This window comes from Dama dama, chromosome 18 (genome assembly GCF_033118175.1).
Source record: "Dama dama isolate Ldn47 chromosome 18, ASM3311817v1, whole genome shotgun sequence".
In the NCBI taxonomy this organism is placed as follows: Eukaryota; Metazoa; Chordata; class Mammalia; order Artiodactyla; family Cervidae; genus Dama; species Dama dama.
This window is the reverse complement of record NC_083698.1, coordinates 98,727,554-98,752,340: the sequence shown is the minus strand read 5'-3', so window position 1 is coordinate 98,752,340 and position 24,787 is coordinate 98,727,554. Positions and strand designations below refer to the sequence as shown.

The 24,787-nt window shown below is 43.8% G+C and overlaps 1 protein-coding gene across 5 annotated transcripts in view; it reads left to right on the top strand.

Moving 5' to 3' along the window:
- SLC37A3 (solute carrier family 37 member 3) overlaps window positions 1–23,499 on the top strand; it is a 74,024-nt gene extending 50,525 nt beyond the window's left edge. Inside the window, exons 15-18 of one of the 5 annotated variants that reach the window (XR_009696766.1) lie at window positions 5,309–5,405; window positions 6,682–6,765; window positions 20,564–20,978; window positions 23,388–23,499. Coding sequence is in view for 2 of the 5 variants with exons in the window: in XM_061165920.1 (XP_061021903.1) it covers window positions 5,309–5,374 (66 nt within the window). In the remaining 3 variants the exon portion in view is untranslated. Of the gene's footprint in view, window positions 1–5,308; window positions 5,406–6,681; window positions 6,766–7,486; window positions 7,609–20,563; window positions 21,884–23,387 lie in introns of those variants that run through there. The other 4 variants (XR_009696765.1, XR_009696767.1, XM_061165920.1 and 1 more) reach the window with 4 other exon arrangements.
- The last annotated feature ends 1,288 nt before the right edge of the window (window positions 23,500–24,787 follow it).

Below are 24,787 nucleotides of genomic sequence, written 5' to 3'. Positions count from 1 at the left end.
GGTTCAGGCTCATCTTCCTTTTGTGTGTGTGCGTGCTTAGTCACTCAGCCGTGTCTGCCTCTGTGACCCTGTGGACTGTAGCCTGCCAGACTCCCTTGTCCCTGGGATTCTCTAGGCAAGAATACTGGAGTGGGTAGCTGTTCGCTTCTCCAGGGGATCTTCCCGACACAGGGATCGAAACCTGGTCTCCTGCATTGCAGGCAGAATTCTTTACTGTCTCAGCCACCAGGGAAGCCCCATCTTCCTTTTGCTTTTCTATAAATGCCCCGATCATTTCCTGTGACCCAAGTTTGTTTCAGCGTATATCCAGAAGAAATCAGATCTGTATGAAATTTATATATGTGAACACAGATAATACAAATAATTAAATTGTTATATATGTGTTATAGGTAATTCTAGGTGACTATATATATATATATATATATATATATATATATATAAAACTTTTACGGTTAACTGCACACACACATATAACTATATACAAATGTATGTGTATGTCAAGACTAATATTTGAAAGGGCATTCTGTGCTTAAGCCCCAGGGGCGTGGTCTTTCCACCATCACCAGAACAATGCTTCATGTGTGTGCACCTCTTTTATTTGTTTATTTTAAGCTTCTCATCTTCCTGGCCTAATTTTCTTCCTCCCTCCTTGCCTTCCTTCCTTCACATGACTTACAAGTGCGCTCCTATCCATCGTTGTGTCTTACCCCCACTGCCTCTGTGATGTAGGAGGACCCATGATGGATCTGGTCCTTTAGATGGGAGAGCTAAGGCTCTGAGAAGCTCATGGGTTTACCTGGGGACACACATCTAGTACCCGACAGCAAGACTGACTCAGAATCCAGGTCTTCTGACATCATTGTTGGTTTCTGTGATGCCACGCATCCTTTTCTCGTTTGACTTGAATCTTGTCCTAGGCTTCTTTCCAACCTATGTGCTGTGCAAAAGCTCTCATCCTCTGAGCGCCAGAGTCCCACAAGTGAGAGGCCGGCCAGTGCTGCAAAGCTTTGTCTTAAAACTGCCTTCTGCCTCGTTCCTGCTGCTGGGCTGAGCGCCCCTCCACGCCCTGCTCTGCAACGTCCTCTGCTCCAAGTTTGCCTTTTTAAAGAGCGTCTCTTCCCTCTTTCCTGGTCCTTCCGCCTGAGGCTCGGGACGATCTCCCACCCGACAGACTCTAGTCTTCCCTCCTCTCTGCCCTGGAGTCGGTGGAGGTGATGATGTCACGTGCCCGTCCGAGCCAGCTCTGCTCCTTCCTCTTGACCACGGTCCCTACTCTCACCCTTCTTGTTCTTTATTCGTGGCCAAGTTGCATAGCTTGTGGGATCTTAGTTCCCCAACCAGGGATTAAACTGGGTCCTGACAGTGAAAACTCTTGAGTCCTAACCACTGGACTGCCAGGCAGTTCCCTTACTCGTCTTTCTTTTTTTAAGGTTATCTGTTGGCTGGTGCTGGGTCTTCGTTACTGTGTGGGATTTTCTCTGGTCGCAGCAGTGGGGTCTCCTCTCTAGCTGCGGCGCATGGGCTTCTCATTGTGGTGGCTTCTCTCGTTGGCAGAGAACGGGCTCTGGAGCACGGGCTCGGTAGTTGTGGTGCCTGGGCTTAGTTGCCCTGCAGCACATGGGATCTTCCTGGACCAGGGATCTAGCCTGCGTCTCCCGCACTGGCAGGCAGATTCTTTACTACTGACCCACCAGGGAAGTAGCCCCCATCCCTACCCTTCTTTCTAATGAATGTTTAACACACTTTGAATAACGGTCTTGCATCTAAAGTGCCTTGAGTCAGCTTTTTTTCATCTGCCACTGCCCTCCGATGAAAGAAATAACTTATTTTTCCCTTTTGTCCTTTCAGAAATTAGATAACAAGTAACAAAATCATTTGTAACCATTTCAAATCCCCTTGAATCCTAAGGAGGTTGTCATAACTTCATCATCAGTGAAATACTCATAAAAATGCCACCCCTTTGGATGAAAATGTTGTTGTGGATTGTAATAGGATAACTGAATTTAGGTAAAGCCTTTCATCTAAGCACTTCAAAGGCCTTCAGCTTGTTTAATAGTTATCATTATGCCCCAAAGAGTGACATCAGGATACACAGTCCATGAGTGTATGTGTGTATGTGCACGTTTGCTTCTTTATTTAGCATTTTGTTTGTTTGCCTAGGCTCACCATAGAGAGTTTCAGGAACCTAACTGTTGCTGTGGGTTTCGTTAAAAAAAATAATACCTAAGGAGTAGCATACATAACTTGCCTTTGTTGCATGGGATGAAGATGTTAATGAGGTTACAAAAAACAGAGGGACTGCTCTGAGGCCAGGAGGGTAGGGCTGGGGGAGGAAGGAGCGGTGACTGAAGTGGAGGAAGCAGGTAGACTCTTCTCTAAATGCCCCCAGGTGTGAGAGAGGTTTCATGCTTGTTTGCATTACTAGGTCGATTCTCCTAAAGATGATGATTCTGTGAACAAGGTCTTGAAGAGAAGATAATTTATTAGAACTTCGAAAATTCAAAACAAGCCTGTGCCTTGTCTGAGGGAAAAGCCCTTAATTAAGACCAAAGCTCCCGCTCTTGGTCTCTGCAGTCACTTTGAGGCTGTTGAAACAGCGTCTGGATAAAGGGATGGGTTACTTAAGAGAAGAGCCTTTTAGAGAAAAGCCTAGCAAGATTTTTTTTTTTTTGGCCATCTTAGTTCCCCGACCAGGGATTGAACCCATCCGCCTGCAGTGGAAGCGTGGAGTCTTAACCACTGGACCACCAGGGAAGTCCCAAAAAACATTAGCAAGAGTGGCCCACGGGGATGACCAGCGCTGGCCCCCTTCCCACATCTGTCTTCTGTTTGGCTTTGGCACAGCACCTCACTTCATGCTGCAGGATCTAACTAATAAGGCGCTTTATGAAAATCAGCATTTATATTTTCCTCTTTCTACTCCCCAACCCCCCCAGAGAAACTGTTCTTTGCTCCGGGTCTCCTTTCCTCGTCTCAGTTGCTCACACCTCTGGCCTCAGCAGGGGGAGACAAAGTTCCAAAGACCCTGCCCACTGCACTTGTTAGAGTGGCACGGGTGCTTCGTTTCATTATTACTCTACATCCATTGGCTTTGAAACCCTCCCGGCTAGTCATTCTCTCAGAAGTTCTAGGTCCACCCACCCGCCCCCATCCCCACCCCACCGGCCTCTTATCACCACCGGCGACACAGCCTGCCTGTTTCATTGAAAGATCAGGACTGTCTAGAGGTTCTCTGCTTGGGCAAGTCTCTGTTCTGCACAGGAACTGAGGCCTTAACATCACTTTAAATTCCACTCCTTTTGATTACCTTCTCTCCATCTTCCTCCCCCACCCCTGACTTTTTCAGTTCTCTGGGCCTCTCCGGTGAGACTCTCACCCTTGCTTTCCACATCAGTTCTCTGAATGGATGCTCTACCCATGTGCCCCCCCCCCCCAGCCAGGCCCTCCCACATGAGGCCATTCATTGTGGGAGTGCTCTCCTTAGAGAATGAGTTCTTCTGAGTGAAAATCTTAACAGTTTCTTCCAGTGGTCCTAATTCTCCCTTCCAAAGCAACAATGAAATTAAATTCAAGCCATGAAATTAAAAGACACTCTTTGGAAGAAAAGCTATGACCAACCTAGACAGCATATTAAAAAGCAGAGACATTACTTTGCTGACAGAGGTCCGTCTAGTCAAAACTATGGTTTTTCCTGTAGTCATATATGGAAGTGAGAGTTGGACTATAAAGAAAGCTGAACCCTGAAGAATTGATGCTTTTGAACTGTGGTGTTGGAGAAGACTCTTGAGAGTCCCTTGGACTGCAAGGAGATACAACCAGTTAATCCTAAAGGAAATCAGTCCTGAATATTCATTGGAAGCCCCTGATGCTGAAGCTGAAACTCCCAATACTTAGGCCACCTGATGTGAAGAACTGACTCATCTGAAAAGACCCTGATGCTGGGAAAGATTGAAGGCAGGAGGAGAAGGGGATGACAGAGGATGAGATGGTTGGATGACATCACCGACTCGATGGACATGAGTTTGAGCAAGCTCTGGGAGTTGGTGATGGACAGGGAAACCTGGTGTGCTGCAGTCCATGGGGTTGCAAGAAGTTGGACACAACTGAGTGACTGAACTGAAAGCAAGACAGGTCTATATTTTCCCCTGATATATTGAAGACAACTTCCATCTTTCCCTTTCAGCTTTTTATGCTTCTAATCTTAAATCTTTACTGAAGCTATTCTCCCTGCCGTTGCTTCCTGATCAAAGCTGACCATCTTCATTCTCTACTTTTGATGTTGTAACTACCTTCTTATTCTTTGAATTTTATGTTTCTCTCCATTTTGATTTCCCCCTTTTCTTCCTAATCCTCAATCCTAAGAGAACTCTCCAGACAAAATTGTTTCATCTTCTGTGTTCCAGATACTCTTGTTCATACTCTATTTTTAGTTTTGTCATCACCTGTCTGCAAAACTCTAGAAAGTCAGGACTACCTTCTCATCATTTAAAAAAATCCTTTCCTACAGTGCAGGGCACATAGGAGGTAGAACTTAAATGTTTAATTTTCTCTGTGCCCATTCTGATACTTCTTTTACACGGTTCACTTTTTCATACTTTCCTAAAACCTCCTGACGACTACCAGATTTTTCTCTCTAGCCCCTATTTGTTACTCATTTTCCAATCTTAAATTGCCTGGTGATCACCCTGACATCCTGCCAGCAGCCCAAAGTAGTAGAGTTCATTTTCTCACCCCAGTCCCCGCAAAGCTACTTCCTACATACTCTGCTACTGGTCTTGCTTAATAAGTTGCTTGAACCATTTCTGGGTAACCTTAGGCATCAAGGCACATTTTGATCCTTATTCATTAAGGGGCTCTCATTAAGTGATTGAGAATTTCCACTGAGCCCTAATTCTCACGTTTCCTGAGTTGACTTGAACTGTCCGTGGCAACACCATCAGCCCCAGGCTCACAGCCTTAAGGATACTTGCGGCTGTATCTTTCCCTCGCTCCTTGTCCTCAGTCTCCAGGTGTTGCTGATTCTTTCTCCCTTGCTTTTCTTTTTTTAAAATTTTTATTGGGATGTGTAGTTGATTTACAGTGTTGTTCGTGTTTCTGCTGTACGGCAAAGTGAATCAGTTATACAACTGGCTTGCTTTTTGAACTCATCTTGTTGATGTCTAAGTCACTTTCCTCTACTTGAATTATTCTCAAGGGCCTTATTTCTAGTGTTCCCCCTTCTAGTCTTCCCTTTTCCAGTCTGCCCCATGCTCGACTCTTAGAATAATCCTGCTAAACAGTATTTTTGTGTTGTTTTTCTCCTGCTCAGCTATCAAAAGGGGACTCTCTTGTTTCCTGGGTTAACGTTGATGTCTTACATGATCCTCATCTCTAACTAGAAAATCTGAGACATCAGAGACCTGAGGGTAAGTAGTAGCGATACCTCTTCCGCTGATTTTTTTTCTTCACCACACCATGTGGCTTGTGGCATCTAGTTCCCTGACCAGGGATTGAACCTGCATCCACTGCATTGAAAGGGCAGAATCTTAACCATTGGACCACTAAGGAAGTCCATATATATATGTATATTTTTTTAAAAAATAACAACTTTATTGAGATATAATTTGCATATATATAACTCACCCTTCAAAATATATAGTCATTTAGAAACTACACTTCAATAAAAATTAATAAAAAAATTGAACAATGGTTTTAGGGATAGTCACAGGTCTATCTAATTTTAGAACATTTTCATCAATCCCCAAAGAAACCTCATATCTCTTAGCAGCCATTCTAAGTTCTATTCTCCGCTTTCCCCAGTTCCTGACAACTCATGATTTACATTCTATATCTATGGTGCATGCTCAGTCGCTAAGTTGTGTCCTATTCTTTGCGATCCCATGGACTGTAACACACCAGGCTCCTCTGTCTGTTGGTTTTTCCATGCAAGAATACTGGAGTGAGTTGCCATTTCCTTCTCCAGGGGAGCTTCCCAACCCAGTGATCGAACCTGTGTCTTCTGCACTGCAGGCGGATGCTTTTCCATTGAGCTGCTGGGGAAGCCTCTGTACCTACTGTTGTGTAGTTGCTCAGTCATGTCTGACTCTTTGCAACCCCGTGGACAACAGCACCCTAGGCTTCCCTGTCCTTCACCATCTCCTGGAGTTTGCTCAAACTCATGTCCATTGAGTCGGAGATATCATCTGTACCTGTGGATCTGCCTATTGTAGACATTTCAAATAAATGGTCTTTTGTGATTAGCACCTTTCACTTAAGCATAATGTTTCTGAGGCTGTTCTAACTGGGTTTTCTTAGATCCTGGATTTGTCTATTTGGTGTCCATTCATCAGAAGACCAACTATCTTAATTATGTTTTATTTTCTGTTTTCTTGATGCTCTGGCATTTGTGGCCTCGGGGCAGAGACAGCCCCCCTCCCAGGACTAGCCAGCTCTTAGCCTTAGCAAAGGGCTTGCCCTACAGTACACTTTTCATATGCAAATAGTCTGTCCGGAGCCTGCACACCAAACCAACCACACCCTTTATCAGACTCTCACACACCAAGCCAATCTCTCCCCCTCCCTAAGTCATCTGAAAGGCAGGTGCCAAACAACTAGGAGACAGCTCTTCCCAAAGCCTGCCAGAATTATAGGGACTAGTCAGTCCTAAACTGTTTATCCTGTCATGTCTTGCCTTTCCTGCAGGAAACACAATAAAGGCTATGGCTAAGGTTTCCGCAGTGGCTGCACTTTGTTGGAGCAGCCGTGAAGAGATACCCTACTTCTGAGGTAAGAGAAACCCAAGTAAGACGGTAGGTGTTGCGAGAGGGCATCAGAGGGCAGACATACTAAAACCATAATCACAGAAAACTAGCCAATCTGATCACAGGGCCACAGTCGTGTCTAACTCAATGAAACTAAGCCATGCCATGTGGGGCCACCCAAGACGGTAGGGTCATGGTGGAGAGGTCTGACAGAATGTGGTCCACTGGAGAAGGGAATGGCAACCCACTTCAGTATTCTTGCCTTGAGAACCCCATGAACAGTATGAGAAGGCAAAATGATAGGATACTGAAAGAGGAACTCCCCAGGTCGGTAGGTGCCCAATATGCTACTGGAGATCAGAGGAGAAATAACTCCAGAAAGAATGAAGGGATGGAGCCAAAGCAAAAACAATACCCAGTTGTGGATGGGACTGGTGATAGAAGCAAGGTCTGATGCTGTAAAGAGCACTATTGCATAGGAACCTGGAATGTTAGGTCCATGAATCAAGGCAAATTGGAAGTGGTCAAACAGGACATGGCAAGAGTGAATGCCGACATTCTAGGAATCAGCGAACTAAAATGGACTGGAATGGGTGAATTTAACTCAGGTGACCATTATATCTACTACTGTGGGCAGGAATCCCTTAGAAGAAATGGAGTAGCCATCATGGTCAACAAGAGAGTCCGAAATGCAGTACTTGGGTGCAATCTCAAAAACGACAGAATGATCTCTGTTCTTTTCCAAGGCAAACCATTCAATATCACGGTAATCCAAGGCTATACCCCAACCAGTAACGCTGAAGAAGCTGAAGTTGAATGGTTCTATGAAGACCTACAGGACCTTTTAGAACTAACACCCAAAAAAGATGTCCTTTTTTTAGGGGACTGGAATGCAAAAGTAGGAAGCCAAGAAACACCTGGAGTAACAGGCAAATTTGGCCTTGGAGTACGGAAGGAAGCAGGGCAAAGGCTAATAGAGTTTTGCCAAGAGAACTCACTGGTCATAGCAAACACCCTCTTCCAACAACACAAGAGAAGACTCTACACATGGACATCACCAGATGGTCAACACCGAAATCAGATTGATTATATTCTTTGCAGCCAAAGATGGAGAAGCTCTATACAATCAGCAAAAACAAGACAAGGAGCTGACTGTGGCTCAGATCATGAACTCCTGATTGCCAAATTCAGACTTAAATTGAAGAAAGTAGGGAAAAGCACTAGACCATTCAGGTATGACCTAAATCAAATTCCTTATGACTACACAGTGGAAGTGAGAAATACACTTAAGGGACTAGATCTGATAGACAGAGAGCCTGATGAACTATGGACGGAGGTTCGTGACACTGTACAGGAGACAGGGATCAAGACCATCCCCAAGGAAAAGAAATGCAAAAAGGCAAAATGGTTGTCTGAGGAGGCCTTACAAACAGCTGTGAAAAGAAGAGAAGCAAAAAGCAAAGGAGAAAAGGAAAGATATTCCCATATGAAAGCAGAGTTCCAAAGAATAGCCAGGAGAGATAAGAAAGGCTTCTTCAGTGATCAATGCAAAGAAATAGAGGAAAACAACAGAATGGGAAAGACTAGAGATCTCTTCAAGAAAATTAGAGATATCAAGGGAACATTTCAGGCAAAGATGGGTTCGATAAAGGACCGAAATGGTATGGACCTAACGGAAGCAGAAGATATTAAGAAGAGGTGGCAAGAATACACAGAAGAACTGTACAAAAAAGATCTTCACGATGCAGATAATCACAATGGTGTGATCACTGACCTAGAGCCAGACATCCTGGAATGTGAAGTCAAGTGGGCCTTAGAAAGCATCACTACGAACAAAGCTAGTGGATGTGATGGAATTCCAGTTGAGCTATTTCAGATCCTGAAAGATGATGCAGTTAAAGTGCTGCACTCAATATGCCAGCAAATTTGGAAAACTCAGCAGTGGCCAAAGGACTGGAAAAGGTCAGTTTTCATTCCAATCCCTAAGAAAGGCAATCCCAAAGAATGCTCAAACTACCACACAGTTGCACTCATCTCACACACTAGTAAAGTAATGCTCAAAATTCTCCAAGCCAGGCTTCAGCAATACGTGAACCGTGAACTTCCAGATGCTCAAGCTGGTTTTAGAAAAGGCCGAGGAGCCAGAGATCAAATTGCCAATATCCGCTGGATCATCAAAAAAGCAAGAGAGTTCCAGAAAAACATCTATTTCTGCTTTATTGACTATGCCAAAGCCTTCGACTGTGTGGATCACAATAAACTGTGGAAAATTCTGAAAGAGATGGGAATACCAGACCACCTGACCTGCCTCTTGAGAAACCTGTATGCAGGTCAGGAAGCAACAGTTAGAACTGGACATGGAACAACAGACTGGTTCCAAATAGGAAAAGGAGTCCGTCAAGGCTGTATATTGTCACCCTGCTTATTTAACTTATATGCAGAGTACATCATGAGAAATGCTGGGCTGGAAGAAGCACAAGCTGGAATCAAGATTGCCGGGAGAAACATCAATAGCCTGAGATATGCAGATGACACCACCCTTATGGCAGAGAGAGAAGAGGAACTAAAAAGCCTCTTGATGAAAGTGAAAGAGGAGAGTGAAAAAGTTGGCTTAAAGCTCAACATTCAGAAAACTAAGATCATGGCCTCTGGTCCCTTCACCTCATGGGAAATAGATGGGGAAACAGTGGAAACAGTGTCAGACTTCATTTTTTTGGGCTCCAAAATCACTGCAGATGGTGACTGCAGCCATGAAATTAAAAGACTCTTACTCCTTGGAAGGAAAGTTATGACCAACCTAGACAGCATATTAAAAAGCAGAGACATTACTTTGTCAACAAAGGTCCGTCTGGTCAAGGCTATGGTTTTTCCAGTGGTCATGTATGGATGTGAGAGTTGGACTGTGAAGAAAGCTGAGCGCCAAAAAATTGATGCTTTTGAACTGTGATGTTGGAGAAGACTCTTGAGAGTCCCTTGGACTGCAAGGAGATCCAACCAGTCCATCTTAAATGAGATCAGTCCTGGGTGTTCATTGCAAGGACTGATGCTGAAGCTGAAACTCCAGTACTTTGGCCACCTCATGCGAAGAGCTGACTCATTGGAAAAGACCCTGATGCTGGGAGGCATTGGGGGCAGGAGAAGAAGGGGACGACAGAGGATGAGATGACTGGATGGCATCACCCACTCAATGGGCATGAGTTTGAGTGGACTCCGGGAGTTGGTGATGGACAGGGGGGCCTGGCGTGCTGCGGTTCATGGGGTCGCAAAGAGTCGGACACGACTGAGCAGCTGCACTGAACTGAACTGACTGAAGGTTTCCCCAGCGCCTTCCGTCTCCTGGTCCACACTCGAGCTTCCTGTGTGGCCTTGCAGGTGTGGTGTCCGCCTTTCAGGAACAGTGAGCAACAGAGATCTTCCAGTGGCTCTGACCTCCCCTTGTCAGCACTCAGTCACCGCCCTAAATTAAAATCCCACAGGACTTGAATGAAAATGCACTTTGTTTTCAGGCTACAGAGTTCAGTGTATCAATTTAATCTTATTTTTGATATTGAAAGCTTCTGTACTCTTAGATACCTTTTGTCCACTGAATAGTGAACTGAGAAAAGTGATTATTATTAGTATATATTTCTTCTCATATCTTTTATAATTTTTTATGTATAAATGTTCATACCATCTTAATTAATGAAAGTACATTTGTATATATTTTTCTTCATTATATAATTGGATTATAAATTGCACCCTTGAGTACTGCAAAGGGTTTTGTTTGTTTTTGTTTAATGCTTTTTGTCTCTGAATTGAACCATGTCTGATATTCTCTTTGTTTGAATTTGCCTAATGTAACTGTCCTAGTATAATATAATTTCCGTTTTCAACCTTTCTGAATCACTTTGAGAACTGAGTGTTGCCCATGTACCCTAATATTAGTTGCAGCACCATATATAATAGCCAGGACATAGAAGGAACCTAGACGTCCATCGACAGAATAATGGATAAAGAAGTTGTGGTACACAAGTGCTCGGGGCTGGTGCACTGGGATGACCCAGAGGGATGGGATGGGGAGGGAGGTGGGAGGGGGGTTCAGGATGGGAACACATGTAAATCCATGGCTGATTCATGTCAGTGTATGGCAAAAACCAATACAATATTGTAAAGTAATTAGCCTCCAACTAATAAAAACAAATGAAAAAAAAAAAAAGAGAAGTTGTGGTACAATATATACAAGCTGGATTTAGAAAAGGCAGAGGAACCAGAGATCAAATTGCCAGCATACACTGGATCCTAGAAAAAGTAAGAGAATTCCAAAAAAACTACTTCTACTAAAGCCTTTGACTGTTGAACATGGAACAATGGACTAGGTCAAAATTGGGAAAGGAGTATGTTAAGGCTGCTTGTCACCCTGCTTATTTAACTTATATTCAGAATAAATCGTGCAAAATGCCAGGCTGGACAAATCACAAGCTGGAATCAAGATTGCCAGGAGAAATATCAACAACCTCAGATATACAGATGATACCAGTTTAATGGCAGAAAGTGAAGAGGAACTAAAGAGCCTCTTGATGAAGGTGAAAGAGGAGAGTGAAAAAGCTGGCTTAAAAATCAACTTTCAGAAAACGAATATCATGACATCTGGTTGCACCACTTCATGGCAAATAGACGGGGAAAATGTGGAAACAGGGACAGAGTTCATTTTCTTGGTCTCCAAAATCAATGCAGGTGGTGACTGCAGCCACAAAATTATAAGATGCTTGCTCCTTGGAAGTATAGCTATGATAAACCTAGATAGTGTATTAAAAGGCAGAGACATGACTTTGCCAACAAAGGTCTGAATAGTCAAAGCTACGGTTTATCCAAGTAGTCATGTATGGTTATGAGAGCTGGACCACAAAGAAGGCTGAGCCCCAAAGAATTGATGCTTTGGAACTGTGGTGCTGAAGAAGACTCTTGAGAATCCCTTGGACTGCAAGGAGCTAAACTAGTCAATCCTAAAGGAAATCAACCCTGAATATTCATTGGAAGGACTGGTGCTGAAACTGAAGCTCCAATACTTTGGTCACCTGATGTGAAGAACTGGCGCATTGGAAAAGACCCTGATGCTGGGAAAGACTGAGGGCAAGAGGAGAAGGAGGCAGTAGAGAATGAGATGGTTGGATGGCGTCACCAACTCAATGGAGAAGAGTTTGAGCCAATTCAGGGAAATGGTGATGGACAGGGAAACCTGGTGTGCTGCAGTTCGTGGCGTTGCCAAGAGTTGGACACGACTCAGCAACTGAACAACAGCAACGACATACAGTAAACATGACTCGGCCATAAAAAGGAATGAATTTGCATCAGTTCTTATGAGGTGGATACTAGAGCCTGTTATACAGAGTGAGCTAAGTCAGAAAGAGGAAAACAGACACCATATATTAACATATATATGTATGGAATCTAGAAAAATGGTGCTGATAAGTCTGTTTGTAGAGCAGCAATAGAAACGCAGATGTGGAGAACAGACTTGTGGCCATGGTGCTGGGGGAAGGAGGGCTTGGGATGAACTGAGAGAGCAGCATTGAAAACACATACGCTACCATAGGTAAAACATAGCCAGTGGGAATTTGCTGTATGAAGGAGGAAGCTCAGCCCGGTGCTCTGTGACAGCCTAGAGGGGTGGGAGGGAGGTTCAAGGGGAAGGGGACGTATGCATGCCTGTAACTGATTCATGTTGATGTGTGGCAGAAACCAACACAACATTATAAAGCAACTATCCTCCAATTAAAAAAAATTTTAAAAAATTGGGTTGTGATTTAATCTAATCCTCTTCAATGTTTGGCTTATTTATATTTACTGACATAATTTGTGTTTTTATTCTGCAGTTACATTATTTATATTTGAAAATATGTGCTACCAAAGCAAGCACTGTTGTTTTTTTTTTTTTTACAATTATGGTTGTGGCATATGGTCTAATTGCCCCATGGCATGTGACTCTTCCTGAACCAGGGATTGAACCTGTGTCCCCTGCATTGACAGGCAGATTCCTAACCACTGGAAAGCCCAGCAAACACTATTATACATTAAAATCTGTTTTTTCTTTCACCTAAACTAAATAAATAAATATCCCACAGGTACAACTGAGACAAAGGCTCATTTCTGCTGTGGTATGTATAATATCAGTACTTCATTTCTTTTTATGACTGAATTATATGCATTTACCACATGTTTATTCACTCATCAGTTAATGGACATTGGGGTTGGTCCCACTTTTTGGCTACGATGAGTAGTGCTGATAGGGGCATTTGTGTACAAGCTTTTGTGTGGCTATATGTTTTCAGGCCCCTTGAGTATATACCTGGGTGTGGGACTCCTGGGTCGTATGGGAGCTATATTTAACATAAAGAATTACCAAGCTATTTTCTAAAGTGGCTGTGCCATTTTACAGTCCCGCCAGCAACCTGTGAAAGTCCCAGTTTCTCCATGTTCTCATCGTCGCCTGTGATTGTCTTTTGTAACTTTTAGTCACGGACTACAAGGGAGCTGAAAAAATCGAGAAGTTAATCCAAATGCTGTGCAGTTATATAGAGCTGTAGGTACCAGTCTGGTTTTTCCTTGTATTAATAGAATTTAGGACTTAAAATTACATATTTCTTGGGCACTTTTATTCAAAATAAATAGCCAGGTGATTCACTTGGGAAATTCCACAAGGTGTGCCCTGCCCTCCCTGGCCCCTCCCTGGGATGGATTCTCAGCAAGGCTGATTTCGCTGGGCTTGGACAGAGCTGGCTCTTGGTCCTCTTCTCCTATGGCTGATTTCCAGGAATTGAGAAGGGGGTGCAGGAAGAATAGAAAGTGTAAGATAGTTTCTGCCTTGGGCTATAAAAAAAAAAATGAAGATACTCAGTTCCTAAAGCGCTCGTCTCCTGGCAGCCAGACAGGGAAGGAAAGAACAAGAGCCTTCGTGTCCTTGGAGGCGCTCAGAATAGCAGTCAGGCTCTCAGTGATTCATCACGCGCGGCGCTGCCCACCCGTGATCCGAGCGGCTGAGCGCTCCGTGAGTCAGGCCTCCGCAGCTTCCTCCCTGGACTTTCTGGGTCGGGTCGGAGCTGAGGGGGGGCCCGTGACCCAGGAGGCGGGGCCAGCCAGGAAAGGGTGCCTTTTCTGGTCTGTTCCTTCCTGAAGGGGTTTCTGCTCCTGTCTGTACCAAGCCCTGGGCTTCCCAGGTGGCGCTAGTGGTAAAGATCCCACCTGCCAATGCTGGAGACGTAAGAGGCGTAGGTTCAATCCCTTGGTCAGGAAGATCCCCTGGAGAAGGGCATGGCAGCCCACTCTAGTATTCTTGCCTGAAGAATCCCATGGACAGAGGAGCTTGACAGGCTACATTCCATGGAGTTGCAGAGTCAAACACGAATGAAGTGACTTAGCATGCATGCACTGCACCAAGCCCTAGGGAAATTTGGAGGAGAAGAATTTGATATTTGGAAGAAAGAGTAAATTTAGGGGCTTTTCTAAAATTGAGGCCACTTCGTCCCACTGGGCTGGACAGTGCTGCCATGTGGATCCCTACAAGAGCCCTCATCTCTGCTGTCCTGCCCTCTCCCATCGGATGGGCATTCCGTTCTCTTGCTTTCCGTATCCTTGTCTCTTCCTTCTTTTCTCTCTCCCCTTGCTCAGCAAGGATTATTTGTTTTTATGAAATCACAGCTATTGGAATTTTTCCTTCTCAGGCCACATCTCTTGGCTGGTGCTCCCTATCCTAGTCCTAGCAGAGAGAATAGCCCAGGGTTCTCTACACCAACCTGCCCTGTCTGGACCCAGACTCCCCTTTGACCCACAGTAGAATCACTAGTTGAAAAATCATCCTAATACCCACCATAAGATGCTTAAAAATGTGCCAAGTCTTAATCACTGGACCACCAGGTGTCCTAAATGGGAAGGAAACCCAAAAGGGAGGGGGTATATGTATATATGGGCTACCCTGGTGGCTCAGTGGTAAAGAATCTGCCTGTCAATTCAGGAGACACAGGTTTGATCCCTGGGTTGGGAAGATCCCCTGGAGGAGAAAATGGCAACCCACTCCAGTGTTCTTGTCTGGAGAATCCCATGGACAGAGGAGCCTGGTGTATGTATAAATATATGGCTGACTCATTTTGCTGCGTAACAGAAACTAACACAACATTGTAAAGCAACTATATTTCAATGAAAATAATTTTAAAAATTAAAAAAATAAAAAGCATCCTTCTTCATCTTCGACCTGAGCCAGGCCCCGAGTCTCAGAATCTCCTTCAGCTGAACTCTCTTTCTCTCCTCAGTGCGCGGCTCTTAGTCTGTGTCCCGCTTCACTTTTGTAGCAAGTCATTTTCCTCTTTGCCACTTTTCCAGTGCTCATTTTCTTGGATCCACTCAAGTTAAAACTGAAGTGTTCCTGTTCCTCCTTCACAGCGGGAGCCCTTTGCTTCCATCTCTGCATGTGTCTGTCACCAGACGCATTCCACGACACCTTTTAGAAATCCAGGCACAGCTAGGCTTGGTGGCTTGCCTAAGATGACATAGCACTGTCTGGCACGAATGATAACTTACTCTTTTTTAAAAAATTTTTCTGTTTATTTTTTAATTGAAGGATAATTGCTTTACAGAATTGTGTTGGTTTCTGCCAAACATCAACAGGAATCAGTCATAGGTATACATATGTCCACTCTCTCTTGACCCTCCCTCCCATCTCCCTTCCCATCCAACCCCGCTAGGTTGTTACAGAACCCTGGTTTGAGTTCCCTGAGTCATATAACAAATTCTTTTAAAGGTTTTCCGTGTTCCGTTCCTCATGGCTGGTCGGCACACATGCTCTGAAGAAAACGCGGCTTTAGTAACAAAACATCCAAGAGTTTTTATTTCCCGAAAGAGCTGAACGAGATGAAGCACTGGGGAAGTGGAGATTTTACCTTATCTGAGCATAGGAAACAGGAGGAGGCTGGGTGTGAATAACACATCACTTTTGTGGGATCGACACTTGGAATGAATATGATCGGGTCTCTGGATCACAGCTAATTCTAAGCCCCAGCCGATGACCCATTTATTTCAAACACATTACACAATATTTTAAAGCACAAGAGATAGTTATCTAAAATTCATTTCAATGAAGTAACGTGGGGCGCTTAAATGTGAAGTGGTTTGAAGTAGTTTTCGTTTTTATCATCAGAGCAATGCTATGAAATGGGTAGAACAGAGATTTAGGCCCATCGTAAAGTGAGGACACTGAAGCACCATGAATGAATGAATAAATGAATGAGGTCATTCCGCATTTGTTCCAAAGGGCACAGGCTTGGTTAGCACAGCTGGGACTAGACTCCTGCCGTATGTTTGATTTCTGTCACACTGCTTTCTTTTCAGGAAGCCTCTTTCACATAGAGATGAGACAAACCACCCTCTCCCCCTTGCAGCCATCAGCTTCTAGCTATTATCCATCCAAGGAGCCACCTCCTGTCCCTACTCACCCCTTCCTTTGCATACCATGGCCACTAGTCAGGCCCAGCCCTTTCTTATCTCTCACCTGACTATTTAGGGGCCCTGGTCTCCTCTTTTCAATATATCTTATACACGGATGCCTGGCTAATCAGTCTCAGGGATAGCATTGAGAACTTCATTCTTCTGCTCAGAATTAAATGGAAAATTCTTGATTTGGTATTCATGGCATCCTGGTGCTGGTCCCCCCTCCTGCCTCTCCAGCTCCCTTTCTACTTGGAGTCTTCTCCAGCCAAACTGGAGCCGATACTAAAATATGCCATCTGCTGTTCTTCCTCTAAACCTTGACTCCAGCTGCTGCTTTTGGAGCAGCCCCACCTGCTTGCCCATCTTGCAAAGCTCAGCTGCAGCCCAGTCACCTTCATGAATCCTTTAGAGATCCCCCGACCAGGTGTGATCTCCCCTGTGAATTTCCTGAAGCATATTTTTATAACTTCCTGAGAGCATTGCTGTATTACTACAATTAGGTCTATTTCTAGCCTTTAATCTCCTTAAGGATAAGGAATTGTTGTTTTTCAGTTGCTCATTTGTGTCCAACTCTTTGCGACCCCATGGACTGCAGCACGCCAGGCTTCCCTGCCCTTCATTGTCTCCCAGAGTTTACTCAAACTGATGTCCATTGAGTCGACGATGCCATCCAACCATCTTATCCTCTGTCACCCCTTCTCCTCCTGCCCTCAGTCTTTCATCGAGGTCTTTTCCAATGATTCTTCTCTTTGCATCAGGTGGCCATAATATTGGAGCTTCAGCATCAGTCCGTCCAATGAATACTCAGGGTTGATATCTTTTAGGATTCACTGGTTTGATCTCTTTGCGGTCCAAGGGACTCTCAAGAGTCTTCTCTAACACCACAGTTTGAAAGCATCCGTTCTTCAGCGCTTAGCCTTCTTTATGGTCTGACTCTCACATCTGTGTATGACTACTGGGAAAAACCATAGCTTTGACTATATAGACATATGTATCTTTAATTTTGTCCATCTCCTCTGCCCCTACTGCAGCATCAGTGAGATGTTTACCTCACTGCTGAGTCCTTGCTTGGTGCACATGAGGTGTCCAGTGTTAATCAGTGAACCTGAGATCCCAAATTGGTGCTCACAGCTGACATGGTAATATTGCACATGTTTTGTTTGGCCATTCTAGAGTTGAGTTGTTGTTGTGTGTGTTAAAACACATAAAATATAAAAAGTTTCCATTGTAGCCATTTTTAAGTGCATGGTTCACTGGCATCAATTACATTCAAGGTGTTGTGCAAGCATCACCACTGTCTATTTCAAAAGTGTTTTCATCACCCCAAAACAGAAACTCTATAACCATTAAGCAATAACCCTCCAACCCCTGGTAACCTCTTATCTACTTTCCGTCTGTGGATTTGTGTCTTCTAGATATGTCACATCAGTGGAATCATACAATATTTGCGCCTTTGTGTCACTTAGTGTAATGTTTTCAAGGTTTATCTGTGTTACACTATCAATGCTTTGCTCCTTTTCATGGCTGAATAATACGCCATGGTGTGGCTGTACCAGATTTTATTTGTCTGTCAATGGACATTTTCACGTTTTAGCTATTGTGAAGAATGCTGAAGTGAACACTGGCATAAAAGTATCCGTCTGACTCTCTGTTTTCACTTTTTCTGAGTATATACTTAGGGATGAAACTGCTGAGTCATATAGTAATTCTATGTTTAACTTTTTGAGAAACCCACTGTAGAGCTTTTAAAATTCAAATTTCTTAACAACTTTAAATAATGAAGGATTACACATAAAATCGGATTTTTTCCCCCTCAACTTCTCTTGAAAAAAATGAGAAAGTCTGAAGTCTGACTGTCCTGGGTCCATGTCTCTGTTTGGTTTGTTTTGTTTTAAAAAAAAATTTTTTTTTTGGCTGCCCAGCATGTGGGGTCCTAGTTTCCTGATGAGGGATTAAACCCCATCCCTCTGCACTGGAAACGTAGAGTCTTAACCACTGGACCTCCAGTAAGTCCTGGATCCATGTCTCTGTAGAGATACGATCTGCTGGGAATGAGTGGGGAACATCCCCATCACTATGGGGAACATCCGCCTGTGGACGGGATGTCTAGTCTCCAGCTCAGCAAGGTCCTTACCCAGCTGGTGTTACAGGTTGGCACTCCCTATCTGGGCCCAGTCCTGCTCCCCTCCCTTCACTGTGGCTTCCCCACCCCTCCCTTATGGGCACTGTTTCCCTCCTGTGTTGGCACTCACTCCATGTTATTATTTGTGTACACGCCATTCCTCTCCCCATCTAGGCTGTAATTGTCTGAGAGCAGAATACCTGTCTTTTTATCTCTGATTTACTAGAGCTGACTGGCACATTGTTTATACCCAAAGTCTTATATTAAAATTTAAGTTGAATGACTTAGGTTTAGGGCAGACCTAATTTTATGATTATGACTGACTGAGTCACGCAAGACTGCATTGTCGCATGTTATAAGAAAAGGGGAAAAGCCTAAAACTGGGGAAATGAATTATAGATTACAGGCAATGCGGGAAGTGCTAACCACTTCCTCATGTAAAATATTTCTTCCCTAGAGTTTTCTTTTTTATCACTCTAGGCTGTAGTTGGATGAAAATAATCTAAAAGATGATTTATGGGAAACCAAAACTGAGGTATAATACAGAACATGTTATTAAGAAATAGAACTAAAGTGTAAGGTCTAGGGACTTCCCTGGTGATCCAGTGGTTGAGAATCCTCACACCAATGAGTTCCATCCCTGGTCCGGGAAGATCCCACGTACCCCAGAGCAAATAAGCCCAAGTGCCGCAACTACTGAGTGTGTGCACCCAGAGCCCATGCTCCACAACAAGAGAAACCACCACAGTAAGAAGCCCACACACCGCAACTAGAGAGCAGCCCCCGCTCGCTGCAGCTAGAGAAAGCCTGCACGCAGCATCAAAGACCCAGCCCAGCCAGAGTAAATAAATAAAGTGAATGAGTAATAAAAATGTAAAAAGTATAATGTCTGTATCCATATGTAAGAAAATAAATTTGGACCCCTACCTCACATCATAATGTAAAAACTAACTATTGGTGATGTAACCACTATGGAAAACAGTATGGAGTTTCCTTAAAAAACTAAAGGTAGAGCTACCATATGATCCAGCAGTCCCACTACTGGACACTTATTCAGAAAAGATGAAAACTCTTAATTTGAAAATATACATGTACCCCAGTGTTTATCATAACAGTATTCACAGCAGTAGAGACATGGAAACAGCCCAAGTGCCCATGAACAGGCGATTGGTTTAAGAAGATGTGGGATGTATGAACAGCGGAGTACTACTCAGTCATGAAAATGAATGGAATAATGCCATTTGCAGCAACATGGATGAATCTAGAGACTATCTTACTGAGTAAAGTAAGTCAGATAGACAAAGACAAATGTCATATGACATCACATATATGTGAAATCTTAAAAGATGATACAGATGAACTTATTTACAAAACAGAAGTAGAGTCACAGAGATAGAAAACAAATTTATGGTTACCAAAGGGGAAAGGGGATGCTTTTGAACTGTGGTGTTGGAGAATACTCTTGAGAGTCCCTTGGACTTCAAGATCAAACCAGTCAGTCCTAAAGGAATTGAGTCCTGTATATTCATTGGAAGGACTGGTGCTAAAGCTCCAATACTTTGGCCACCCGATGCCAAGAACTGACTCATTGGGAAAGACCCTGATGCTGGGGAAGATTGAAGGCAGGAGGAGAAGGGGATGGCAGAGGATGAGATGGTTGGATGGTATCACTGACTCGATGGACAGGAGTTTGAGCAAGCTCCGGGAGTTGGTGAAGGACAGGGAAGCCTGGTGTGCTGTAGTCGATGGGGTTGCAAAGAGTTGAACTGAACTGAAAGGGGAAAGGGATAAATTATGAATATAAGATTAACAGATACAAACTACTATATGTAAAAAAAAATAAGCAACAAGGATTTACTGTATAGCACAGGGAGATCCCTTGGAGGAGGGCATGACAACCCTCTCCAGTATTCTTGCCTGGAGAATCCCATAGACTGAGGAGCCTGGTGGGCTACAGTCCATAGGGTTGCAAAGGTTGGACATGATTGAAGTGACTTAGCATGTACACACACCCAACTATATTTAATGTCTTGTGATAACCTATAGTGGAAAATAATCTGAAATAAAAATATATATATAACTGAATTACTTTTCTGTATACCTGAAACTAATATAGTATTGTAAATCAACTATATCTCAGTTAAAGATAGACATCATCTAAATGTAAGAGCTAAAACAGTAAAACCCTTAGTAGAAAATATAGGAATAAATCTTTGAGTAAGGCAATGTTTTGTTTTTTTTTTAGATAAAGCGGAAGTGACAAAATAAAAAAATACATTGGACTTCATGAAGTTGAAAACTTTGTGTTTCAAAGGACACCAGTGAGAAAATGAAAAAGCTCACAGAATGGGAGAAGATATTTGCAAATCGTAAATCTGAGAAGGAAATTGCATCCGGAATACATAAAGAGCTCTGACAACTCAACAGTAAAAGGACAAACAACCCAATTAAAAAATAGGCAAAGAATCTGAAGAGGTATTTCTTCAAAGAAGTTATACCAAGAACCTGAAAAAGTCTAACATCAGTTATCGAAGAAACATAAATCAAAACTACAAGATACCTACCACTTCATACTCACTAGGATGGCTATAATAATTTTAAAAAAATTATAGTAAGTTTTGGAGAATTTATGGAGAAACTGGAACTCTCATCCATTGCTGGTAGGTTTGTAAATGGTGTAGCCACTTTGAAAAACAGGTAGTTCCTTGAAATATTAAAATGGCATTACCATGGGGTCCAGCAATTCTACTCTTAGGTCAACCAGCAAGAGACATAAAAACATACATCCACACTAAAACTTGTACACAAGTGTTCATTGCATTGTTGCTCATAATAGCCCCAAACTGGAAGCAACTCAGATTTCTAACAACTAATGAATGGATAAACAAAATGCAGCATATCCACGCAATGGAATATTATTCAGCCAGAAAAAGGAATGACATATTGATAAGTAACATAGTATTGATCTGTAACATAGATGCATCTTGTAAACATTATGCCAAGTGAAATAAGTCAGACACAAGAAAATACATACTGCACTGTGATTCCATTTATGTTAATATGAAATGTTTACATTAGGTAAATCTATAGAGATAGAAAGTAGCTTAGTAGTTGTCTGGAACTGGAGGGCAGGGGCAGTGAGGAGCAACTGCTTACTGGTACAGGGTTTATTTTTTGGGGTGATGAAAATGTTCTAAAACTGGGTCATAGTGATGGTTGCACAACTCTGTGAATATACTGGAAACTACTGAACTATAAAAACCAGAGAAGAAACAGAGGACCCAGACATAAAGTGCTATTCATTCCTTTTACATAACTAATAAAGTACACAATACTCAAAGATGACCAAAAAAAAAGTGTCTAAAGTCATTTAGACTAAAGCATTTACAGATGACCTGGAATGATGTGTTGAGTTAGCTTTTAAATGCTCCAGGCATCCTTCCATGCAAAATACACTTGGGTGGGGGTTGGATGAAATAAAATGGACAAAATGTGGATCGTTGTTGATGCTGGAGGATGGGCACATGGAGTTTATTATATTGCTCTGTTTTTGTGGATGTGAATTTTTTTTTCCCCATAATAAATTAAAAAAAAAAAAAAAAAAAGCCGAGACGTCATACTGTCTTTGTCTGGGGTGCTCCCTGTGGAGAGCTGTGACTGTGGACTCCACAGGGTTCTCCCCAGGCTCGTGTACCCATGTGGACGAGGAGGGGTGAAAGGCCAGAGCAGTTCGGGGATGTGTTAGTTTCCCAGGCCTGCTATACAGCGTTCTGCAAACCCGGGGGCTTAAAACTACAGAAATTTATTCCCTCGAAATTCTGAAGGCTTTCAAGTCTGAACTCGAGGTGTCAGCAGCCTCTCTCTGAGCCTCCGGGGGAGGATCCTTCCTTGCTTCCTCTAGCTGGCAATCCTTGGGGTTCCGGGCTGCCAGATTGCACCCGTCCCACCTCTGCCTCTGTGAGCACGTGGCCGTCTCCCCACCACTCTTCAAGTGGTCTTCCCTCTGTGTGTCTGTCTCCAGCTCTATTTTCCCGACTCCCTGGGACACACCCCTAAGGGAGTGTGACCCCATCATGATTTGATCATCTCTGCAGAGACCCTATTTCCAGAAAGGCCACATTCTCAGGGAGCAGGGGTTAGGACTCCAGCCTGCCTTTGGGGGCAGTTGGGGAGACACAGTTCAACCCCTGCAAGGGCGCAGGGCAGATCAAGCAGAAGGAAGAAGACAGTTCCCAGCAGCACACGTCCTACTGCTGGGTCGTCAGCAGTCCCTCCCTCAGGCGGGCCACGGTGGACGCCATGCTGGCGATGACTAGACCTGAGCAAAACGCACCCCTCCCCCTGCCAGCTTTATCTCTCCCAAACCCACACAAGCCTTTTCTGGGACCCGTTTCCCACTTGGCAGCCTTGACTGATGAGTGACGCATCTGGACGCTTCCAGTCCATCCTTTCACCAGAAGGTTCTTGGGGATAATTCTGACCATCATTCACTTGAGATAAAGCTCAGAAAAGTCAGTTTCCTCCTCTCTGACACAGACAGGCACGGTACGTTTAGAGTTTCTCTTGTGAGCTGGCTGCTGCAGTTATTTTAGACTCTCCAGTTAAATTGACCCAGAAATCATTCCTCCTTTGAAACTTCCTCTGAAATGCTATTCCCTCCAACTTTTTAACTGAGGATTACATTGTGCTGTTGTTTGCTCTGCAGTCTTACTCTGGCCTTTGAGCAAAAGCAGTAACATCAGACTTCCATGTAAGGTGGTTCTTCTTCTTGTTGTCCAGTCACCAAGTCATGTCTGACTCTTTTGTGACCCCATGGACTGTAGCCCGCCAGGCCCCTCTGTCCATGGGATTTCCCAGACAAGAATACTGGAGTGGGTTGCCATATCCTTCTCCAGGGGATCTTCCTGGCCCAGGGATTGAACCTGTGGCTCCCTCATTGGCAGGTGGATTCTGTACCACCAAGCCATGTGGGAAGCCTGGTGGTAAAAGAATTTGCCTGCCAATGCATGGTTCGTAAAATATACATAACTTTATTCTAGTAACTAAGATATCTCGTAATTGCTGTGTAGTTCCAGATACTCACTTGAAGAGTTTCCTGGAGGCCGGCATGCTCCTCCGTGCTCACTACTGTGTGGACCTCTGGCTTTGGTGACTTTGCAGAGGACGTTGGAAGGAATAGAGGTAGGAGGGGAAAGGCTGGGTCTGGGGCTCCTTCAGGGTCTCCACAGCCATCTTTGACTTGGATTTCGGATCTGATTGATACGAATGATTTTCAGCCTGTTTGTTTTCATCTCACAGGGGGATCAGGAAAGGCCTGGGAGGGAAGGAGTTGATGCTCTTCAGAGGAGAGGGAGGGAGGAGGCTGGCCTGACCCAGATGCAGGGAGATGATGGCCAGAGTGGACTTGGGCTCTGGTCTGGAGCTTAGAGGTGAGCCGCCATGGGCTCCTGGGCAGAGATGAAAAGACAGGTGAGCATGAGGTAGGACATTGATCGTTGGGGCCCCGACCCCTGGGTACAAGTGCAGTACACAGCACCCAGACAAGGTGGACAGTGGTGTTCTCAGAGCATCCACGTATTGCCTGGGTCCTCAGGGTGAGGCGCTCTGCTCCCCACTGTACGTGCCTCAGGTACCTGTCAGCTGCCCTGAATTTCTGTCATGTGTTTAAGACTAATTCATTCTTTTACCTTGGGCTCTTCTATCTTGCTCTTTAAAATTCGAATTTACAAAAGATTCTGTTTTACAGTAAACCCCATTTCTCCCTCCTCTTCCAGTGCAATTAATATACTATATACAATTCGTAGAAAGTCTGTTTACAACAGCCTCTGTAAGAAGATCCCTTTTCTTGAAAGCACGGAAACATGAATAACAGAAAGGCTCAGAGCCCGTTGATGGTTCACTTATCACAAGCAATATTTAATGAGATAGAATTAATTGTACCACTAGAAGGGCCTGGGACTAAGGTCCTAGGAGCTTTTTATAACTGGATTGAAAGGATCCATAGACTTACCCCTGACATCCTGTCAGAAGCTCACGTAATCCACAATAGAACCAAGGGGATTTTTTTTTTTTTTTTTTAAACTATCTGTTAAAAAGGGCCTTCTGTGGCGAGCCCATTATTTCCTTTGTTAGTTTGGATCAGAGTCTAATAGCCCCAACATGTCAACGTTGCTTTGTGCTCTGGCTATGATTTGAGTCTATTCCTTTTATGTCATGTTCTCAGTGGAGGTGGAAAAGACACTGTCGTCTACGACATATGTGTACCTGTTAAATTCCTAAGAACCACCGCTAACTGGCACATGTAAATAATTGCCACCTTCTTTTCTAGTGTGTGTTTCTGACCTCCTGGTTATTTATTGTTTTCTGTTGTTACCTTTGGTTTCTCTCTGTTTCTTTTAACAAGTAGCAGCTCACTGTGTTCACTTTGTAATTTCTTTGATTTGTTTTGCTCATCTCCCTTTTCTCAAAA